The sequence below is a fragment of the Solanum tuberosum genome, unplaced genomic scaffold (assembly GCF_000226075.1).
Source record: "Solanum tuberosum cultivar DM 1-3 516 R44 unplaced genomic scaffold, SolTub_3.0 scf00240, whole genome shotgun sequence".
Lineage (NCBI taxonomy): Eukaryota > Viridiplantae > Streptophyta > Magnoliopsida > Solanales > Solanaceae > Solanum > Solanum tuberosum.
The window spans coordinates 309,723-318,648 of NW_006239164.1; the positions used below are offsets into that span (position 1 = coordinate 309,723).

An 8,926-nucleotide genomic window follows, 5' to 3' on the forward strand; every position below is an offset into this window, starting at 1 on the left:
ATATATATATATATATATATATATATATATATATATCATGGATTTAGACTCATATATCCTAAGCACGAAATATGATAGAAGAAGTAAAATTTGACTGAAATCTCAGAGACATACCTTAACTAAACTAATGTTCTATTACCCATACTTATATTATTATTTTTTGTAATTTTACACACATTTTGGATTACGTGGCACACTCAATGACTCCACGTAGTTGAGGCGCATGGGAGATGTTTGAATATTGCTACGTAGGCCAAAAAGAAAATGAGTTCAGAGGGTAAAATTACCTTAATTTAGTTAAGACATGTCTCTGAAATTTCGATCATAATACTTATGCCTAATCCGTTTAAAAGGCGACAATAATTTAATTTATGAAATCCCTAAACCGCAGTAAATTGACACGCCGTCGGTTGTACTTCTCTTGGACACCCTTTGGGATTAGGATTTAGCCTTGAAGAGTCAAGATTGGGATTTGTATTCATTCATAAGTATATGTTACACAGTCCACTGAATTGGAAAAAGTGCCTTTGCTGCCACTAAATTCCACTTACCAATTATATTAGTCACAATTTTTTTTTAAAAAAAAGAACTTTATACATTTGTCCACTGTATGCATGCATTTTCTTGGCTTACCATGAAAATCCCTCCAAAAAAACCTCATTTTTTCAAACCTATTCAACCAGGTTTCAAGAATGGTGTTGTGAGTAATCTCTTTTTGTCAATTTTATCATTCATTTATATCTACTATATGAATTTTTCGATTTCAATTTGTTTGTCTAGTTTTTAGTAGATACTGAGTTTAAGAAAGTAAAAACAGTTGAATTTTATGGTCTTAAACCACAAAGATCCTAGAATATATCAAAATATCTTTTAGTCTTATGTCTTAAACATGTCGCGTGAAGGTCAATTTTGAAAGGAACTAAAAAGGAAATTAAGACAAACAAATTGAAATGAAGGGAGTATAATTATTTGTGGAAGAAGTGGGAATTCATATAGCTGATATTCCAAATTTGTTTGTGACTGAGGTGTAGTTGTTATGTTTGTAGAATCACTATATCAAAAATGATTTTAGCGGTACTTAATTAACGGCAATGACCTAATTGCCGCTAAATATGTTTTTTTTTCCAGAGGTAATTAACACTTTTTGTAAATGACTTCTAAAGCTTATAGCGACATTGGATCCAGTGACAATTAGCTAATGCTGATAATTAAGGTTTTAACACTCTTTGCTAATGTGTATATTTTTTGCTGCTAGAAGCTGTTTGTTGTAGTGAATATGGTGGAAGAATTTTGTTTCACAAAAGAAACATAATTTGGGTAGATAGTTGCTACATTTTCATGTACTCCTAAATTAGTGTAATCTAAAGTTTATGTTGTATTAATGCAGAAAATTCCTATAGGTTTCGTGAAGTATTTGAAGGGACATGATCAATATGAACATGCAATACTTAGAAGGGTTGGTAAGAAGTGTCTAGTGAAACTAAATGAACATCGATTCGAAGAGGGATGGGAAAAATTTGTAGAGGATCATGATGTGCAATTGGGAGATATGTTGGTGTTTAGACATGAAGGAAATATGGAATTTGAGGTTTTCATCTTTGATTCAACTTATTGTGACCGAGAATATGCAGAGTGTATGCAAATACAAGAACAGGACGAGGATGAGGACGAGGACGAGGTACAAGAAGGAGATACTTCAAAGAAATTTGAATTCAATGGTAACATCTTTAGAGTCTATTTGTTTATACTTTGATGAATTTGCAAGTTAATATTGTTTATAGTATCTTGATATGGATTTGTTTACAAATTAACAAATGTAACAGACAAACCAAACCCCTGCATCATGTCTTCAAACAGGGCATTTCTCGATACGGAAGAAGTTTCTACTCATTTCGTGTTCACTGTTAAACCATATTGCCTTACAAATGGTTACTTTGTAAGTCTCAAAACTTATATTGGAGTTTATTTAAAGAAAAAAAAATATGATATGTTTGATGATATATTGTCAATGGTTGTAAATCATTTCAGCGCCTTCCTAAAAAATTTGCACTGGCAAATGGTTTCGTGAAGACATGTGATTTGATTATACGAGATGAAAGACAAAGGTCGTGGAATTTAAGGCTAACTGCCTATGGTTCTGAGATCTATATAGTAGGTGGATGGAAGGAATTCCGTGATGCAAATTGCTTAAAAGTGGGAGATTGTAGAATGTTTGAAGTTGTTACTAACGGAGAAAAACCTGTATGGAAATTTCATGGTGAGGCCTTAAATTTCTTGTGAAATGTTTGTGTTTGAGACTGAGGCTTATCGAGATTTGTGTGCAATTAACCGTGTAACAGATAAACCAAGCCCCAACATCAAGTCATCAAACAAGTCATTTCTCTATGGTGAAGCAGTTAGTCCGAAGCCATTTGGTTATTCTCGTTTTGTATGCACTGTTAGACCTTATTGCCTTTCAAATGATTTCTTGGTAAGTCTTTTTTAGGCCAAAGTGATCATGCTTACAATAACTGTTTCGATAATATGTTCAAATGGTTGTTAACAATTTCAGCGCATTCCTAAGAAATTTGCTCATGCAAATGGTCTCATCAACAAGAAACGTGATTTGATTGTTAGAGATGAAAGGCAAAGGTCGTGGGATTTAAGGTTATGTTATTTTGGAACTTGTGTATGTATTAAAGGCGGATGGCATGAATTTCGTGATTCAAATTGCTTAAAGGAAGGAGATCGCATAATGTTTGATGTTGTTACTAATGGAGAGAAACCAATATGGCAATTTCATGGTATGTTTTCTCATTTAAGAAGCCTCTTACATAGTGAACTATAACTCTATTTGTCATGCATCTTGGATGAAGTTTTGTATAACATTGCCCTTTTCCAACGTGAACCATCGTCCTTCATGTATTAAAAAACACCTTGAGGATGACTAGGTCAACTAGTAGTTGTTCCATTTTCCTACCTGAATTGTCATCACTATCGGTTGTTCCATTGACCATTAACTCTTTGAAAAAGGGATTCATTAATTACATGGATAAGAGGTTGAAAATTATGTGAACACTTCAAAGAATGTCACACAATATAGTGAACATTGTAATCCATTTGTCTTCCTTGCAAATTTTACATTGACTTACATAAGTTAATGTATTTTGTAGGCACAAAAAATCTGGAGATTGGTTGAACAATGAAGCGCGATTGAATGTATCTCTCTCTATGTATGCATGTCACACCCCTTCCCTAGATCCTGCGTGAATGTGAGATGTTTTGTGTATTGAATCGATAAGGGTCTGATATGTTCATGTATATTGACTAGCTTGTTAATATTATCTGGTGAAAATGCTAACATCCTTTAGACTTTTTCTATGAATTCCATTGAAAAATTTGCTAACTTTTTTTTTTCATGTTGTTATGATTTCATCCACTTTTAATATGAAATGTATTGTTTCATCGTATTAATTTGAAAAAGATTTAACATATTATAAGTTTTATGTTAAGTTTACATTATTATTCTATATATGACACTTTTAAAACTAATCAAAATATGACACTTTTCTATATAAAGAGATCACATAAATTTAAATCAATTGAAAATTAAATATATCGTATATTAATTACAAGGGTCAAAATTAGAATTTATCAATATTAAGCATCCAAAGGTCTTACCATCCCTAAAAACATTTTTTTTTGTGTGTGTAATTTTAGTTTGACTCCAACTTCACTTCATGAGTCTTTTTCTTACATTGTCAAATAAAATGCTTTTAAGTCGATTTGAGAATTTCCGTCAATAGAGGTACAAATGACGAAATTAGTAATGGTAAGGGTAAAAATAACTTCATTTTAACAGTAAGGACATAGTCAACTAATAAACCAAAATTAAGGGGTATTTTTGACCATTTTCCCTAAATTAAAATAGGAGAAAAATTTATTTCCATCGTAAGCCAAAGGGTTTCAAATATTATGAGTTTTTCCATCGTTTATTAATCCACTTAAACAGTATTTCAATTGAAAAAATCAGACGAAAATGAGCTAAGAATTAGGTCATAATCCAATTCTTTCGATTTTAATTATTTTTAAATTCAAACCTAGTTTTTTTTTAAAAATTATTTATTTGGATACCTAATATTTGTTTTCCCTTCATGTTATGACTTTAAAAAACATATCAAATAAACAAAATTATTCTTAAAAATATTTTAACATTTTTAATTAATGAACTAAACTAAATGAATTAAAATGAACCCTAATGATAAATCACACGAGTTATTAACTCATCCAACTATATACAAATTAAACCATCAAAAATTTATGATTTTTTTTCTCCCCAATGTTCGTTGCTTTTATTTGTCCCAACTCCCAAAAACACTAAAATTTAGTGCATTTCTTCAAAAAAAATTGCTTTGGATGCTGCAAAATTTCTTCTTGTTCTTCAACACACTCTACTTGCTGCATTGCTGCCATCAAATTTCCAAATAATTTGCTTTCTCCTTCAATTGTATTCAAAATTTACAGAAAGTAAGTATGATTTGTTCACAGTAGAGTTTACTGCATTCTCTTTGCGGCCATGAAAGTCACTTCAGTTAAACCACACTTTTTCAAACCCCTTCTCCCAGGTTTCAAGAATAGTCTGGTGAGTAAATCCTTAATACTTTTTTTTTTTTTTTCAATTTTTTCTTATGTTTTAATCTCTCTGTTTCAATTTATGTGTTTAAATATTATTTGGAGAGTCAAAAACAATGTTTTTTTTTTAATGTAAATCTAAAATTGGGGATTCTATGCTTGTATTTACACTGAGAATTAGTTAGATTAACTATTGTATTCCGAATCAGAGCACATAAATTGTAATGTAGGGAGTAAATTCAGGGGCGGAGTCTGGTAGAGTTCAAACCCGTTTTACACTGTTTATATATGGTTAAAATTATTTTTTAGGTATATTTGGTGAAAATCCTGGCTCCGCCAATATGAGTAATATGTGTATATGGAGGTGGAAGAATTTATCCCAGAAAAGAAAAAAAAAACTATTTTTAAGAAAAAAAAAACAGCTTGATTATTTGGGTGAAGTTTTATGTTGTACTGCAGAAAATTCCAGATGGTTTCTTGAAGTATTTGGAAGGATGTGAGGAAAAGGGACATGCAATACTGAAGAAGGGTGGTAAGAAGTGGGTGGTGAAGCTAAATGGACAGAAACTGGACGAGGGTTGGGGACAATTCACGGAGGAGCATGATTTGAAGTTAGGAGATATGTTGATTTTTAGACATGAAGGAGACTTGGAATTTGGTGTTTCCGTCTTTAATTTAAGTCATTGTGATAGAGAATATGCAGAGTATTTGCAAGAAGAAGAAGAAGAAGAAGAAGAAGTAGTTCGTACTATTGAAAAGACTTCCAAGAATGTTGAATTCAAAGGTAACATCTTTAGAGTCCAATTGTTTATGTTAATACCCTTACAACTCGTTTGGTTGTTGGTTAGAGTTATGCAAGTATTAGTACTGCAGGGTTTAGTTATTATGTATTACTTACATATTCTACCTTGCATAAATAATAAATAGATTTTCTCATAACTTATACATGTATTAATGATATGGAGCTGTAAATTGGTAACTAAACACCGTACTTACATCAACTACAACAACATACCTAGTGTAATCCCACAAGTGGGGTGTGGGGAGAGTAAGATGTACGCAAACTATATCCTACCTTGGTAGGATAGAGAGGTTGTTTCCTATAGACGCTCGGTTCAAGAAGAAAAGTTATCCGGAGAAGGGTAGCAAGAAAAGGTTGACAACAAGTATCAAGATACATAACAGAATGGAGTGACAGATAACATTTCATTGTGGCTCTTTTAAGATGACAAAAGTAGCAAACTCACATTTCTGTATAATAATACCTTGCCTCATGGTCAATCTTTTAAAACGTAAAATTTGGACTCGTTCAGCACTCCTCTCAAGCAAGGGAATACCTCAATAGGTGTGTTGTTCTCCATGCATGGTTTACATTATGAACTATTCTACCCATAGCTACACGAATATCTGGTGCGGGATTTAAGTCCATCAGGTATCCTCTGAAATATTTTATTTTTAAATTTTTTACAAGTATTTGACTACAACGTATATATGTGTTGTTCTATAACCAAACACCGTACTTGGTGTGCTGAATTTTACACATAACAACTAAAATGCTACCAAACATGGTACTAATTATGTTGATTTTATAAATGGATAACTCACTTCCTAACCAGCAACCAAACGACTCCCTAATTATGTAATCATTTTTTTATTAAAGCAAGGCATTTCCCATGCAGAAGGCGCTACTCACACCCCTTTTGGTCAATCTCAGTTTATATGCACTGTTAAGCCGTATTGCCTTAGAAATGGTTACTTGGTAAGTCTCAAAGGAAACATATGCACCATTTTGTTTATTTTTCTCCTCTTTGTTTATTGGAGTGTTTAAGTGAGCATCTAATGCATATGAGTTGTTTGATGTAATGTGTGAATCTTTATAAACAATTTCAGCGCGTTCCTTGTAAATTTGCGAAGGCAAATGGTCTCACCAACAAAGAATGTGGTTTGATTATTAGAGATGAAAGACAAAGGTCATGGAATTTAAGGATATATACCTCTTGTTCTCAAGTCTATATTGGAGGAAGATGGAGTGAATTCCGTGCTGCGAATGACATAAAGAAGGGAGATCAAATAATGTTTGAGGTTGTTACTAATGGAGAACAACCAATCTGGAACTTTCATGGTAAGGTTCCTCATTTAAAGCAACTTCTTATTTTTCACGGTTTTTTTACTTAGTTATATGCACCATGACACTTCATAACTTCTTGGATAAAATTATTTGCTTTGTGTCTGGTTGTTCAAATCTGTAATAAATTGTTCTTCATAAACAGCTAAACATTTAAAATGCTCTCAGAAAATATTATTACAAAATTTGTGAAGTTAAATGAACAACTTGTAGATATTTTCACTACTTGGTCCCCTTGTATTAGTTACATCTGTATCAAGCTCGGTACATATGACTTGTATGCACCGGCTTCAAGTGGATAGATACTTCATATATCTAATATTACACTTAGTGTCCCACATTAGAAACATTTATTATATAGTATAAAGTATAGGTATAAATAGGGCTCAGTGTAAGACAATAGTAGTAACACATTTCAATAATATTTGTTGCGTGCCTTTATTTCTCACAACGACATTCCTTGGAAAGTATTTTTGCAGTTTAAGCACCACTGTAAAGTGGAGTCAAGAAGCACATTTGTTTGATTGTTTCAATGTGGACACAATCAAGATTAAGTTTGAGAATAGCAAGTAAAATAGCTAATATGCATAGAGGCAACCATTCTTCTCTGTCTTCCCTTTTCGACCTCTTTTTACAAGAAAGTAGCTTGGTCTCCAATTTATTGCTTTACAAATAAGTTCTTTCTATCTAAAACCTACCAAATTGTGGTGTTCTGAATCATCAAAGCTTCTAGTGCTAATTGTAGGACATTGTTGTCTAATGTTAGAAAACTAAGGTTCAATCATCGTTCCATAAATAGGAGTGTACATCCTCCAAGCTTGAACTGGAGGTAGTAATGAAAAAAAAACTTGAAATCTTCAAATTTCTTCAAGGATGGCAGAGAATCACCACTGACACTATATGGTGTTTCTTCGTCAAAGAGCTTTGGCTTCATTTGTGAGAAGGTTCTAAATTCACTATGATCAACAGAATATGCAAAGAATTTGCAACAAGAAGAAACCGAAGCCCATACTTTTGAAGAGACTTGCAAGAAATTCGAATCGGAAGGTAACATCTTAAAGTCCATTAGTTTATGCTTGATGAATTTGCAAGTTAATAGCCATAATCTTAACATAAGTTTCAATTTATTTAGAAGAAAATTGGCCAAATGATTTGGTGGATGTAGATGCTTTTTCATGTTTTATTTGTGATCATTTTTTTCATTAAAGCAAAGCCATTTCCCCGTGCAGAAGCTGCTCCTCATGACCCTTCTGGTCAATCTCAGTTTGTATGCACGGTGAAACAGTATTTCCTTACAAATGGTTACTTGGTAAGTCTCAAAGGGAACATATGCACTATTTTGTTTCTTTTCCTCTTTATCAGTTGGAGTTATTTACGGTAAAATATGATGCATATGAAATTTTTGATGAAATGTGCAAATCATTATAAACAATTTCAGCGCATTCCTAGTAAATTTGCGAAGGAAAATGGTCTCACCAACAAGAATTGTGGTTTAATTATTAGAGATGAAAGACAAAGGTCATGGAATTTAAGGATATATACCTCTTGTTCTCTTGTCTGTGTTGGAGGAAGATGGGGCCAATTCTGTGCTGCGAATGACATAAAGGCGGGAGATCAAATAATGTTTGAGGTTGTTACTAATGGAAAACAACCAATCTGGAAATTTCATGGTAAGGTTCCTCATTTAAAGCAACTTCCTATTTTTCACGATCTTTTTACTTTGTTATTGTTGAAAGAATTAATGTAGTCATATTCCTTGTATACATAATTAGGATAATTATAGGGATTGATAATAGATCTATGGGATTTTGCTTTTTGCTTCTCTCCACAGTTAGGATACTATGTACATGTATATATACTTGTTACTCCATGCAATAATATATCAGTTTATTCTCCCATACCTGGTCTGTTACATGGTATCAGAGGTTGGTCCTTCCTTATTTGGACCCATGCTATATTGTTCACGGTCCGATTGGGCCTAGGCATGAAGGGGGTGTTAAAGTGGGACATTGGTTGGGGAATGGGCACTTGGTCTGCTTATACGGACTTGGACAACCTTCCGTTCATGAGCTAACTTTTGGGGTTGAGTTAGGCTCAAGGGTCACCCTCCACTTTCAACCCTAAGGTCGTGGGTTGAGTCACCAAGGGAGCAAAAGGCGGAGCACCGGGGGGGGGGGGGGTGGAAAAAAA

The 8,926-nt window shown here is 33.1% G+C and overlaps 2 protein-coding genes across 5 annotated transcripts in view; both read left to right on the plus strand.

The window, feature by feature from the left end:
• The window catches only part of LOC107062530 (putative B3 domain-containing protein REM15), a 12,882-nt gene extending 9,704 nt beyond the window's left edge, over positions 1-3,178 (plus strand). Inside the window, exons 9-14 of the mRNA XM_015313237.1 lie at positions 1,388-1,718; positions 1,824-1,936; positions 2,029-2,257; positions 2,340-2,470; positions 2,552-2,783; positions 3,153-3,178. Of these exons, the coding sequence (XP_015168723.1) occupies positions 1,388-1,718; positions 1,824-1,936; positions 2,029-2,257; positions 2,340-2,470; positions 2,552-2,783; positions 3,153-3,178 (1,062 nt within the window). The remainder of the gene's footprint in view (positions 1-1,387; positions 1,719-1,823; positions 1,937-2,028; positions 2,258-2,339; positions 2,471-2,551; positions 2,784-3,152) is intronic.
• A 1,124-nt stretch (positions 3,179-4,302) lies between these two features.
• LOC102605790 (B3 domain-containing protein REM14-like) overlaps positions 4,303-8,926 on the plus strand; it is a 13,143-nt gene continuing 8,519 nt past the window's right edge. For 2 of the 4 annotated variants that reach the window (XM_015313243.1, XM_015313246.1), the window contains exons 1-7: positions 4,303-4,621; positions 5,053-5,395; positions 6,291-6,370; positions 6,502-6,733; positions 7,706-7,783; positions 7,966-8,045; positions 8,175-8,406. In XM_015313243.1, coding sequence (XP_015168729.1) covers positions 4,556-4,621; positions 5,053-5,395; positions 6,291-6,370; positions 6,502-6,733; positions 7,706-7,783; positions 7,966-8,045; positions 8,175-8,406 — 1,111 coding nt within the window. In that variant the 5' untranslated portion in view covers positions 4,303-4,555. The remainder of the gene's footprint in view (positions 4,622-5,052; positions 5,396-6,290; positions 6,371-6,501; positions 6,734-7,705; positions 7,784-7,965; positions 8,046-8,174; positions 8,407-8,926) is intronic. The other 2 variants (XM_015313244.1, XM_015313245.1) reach the window with 2 other exon arrangements.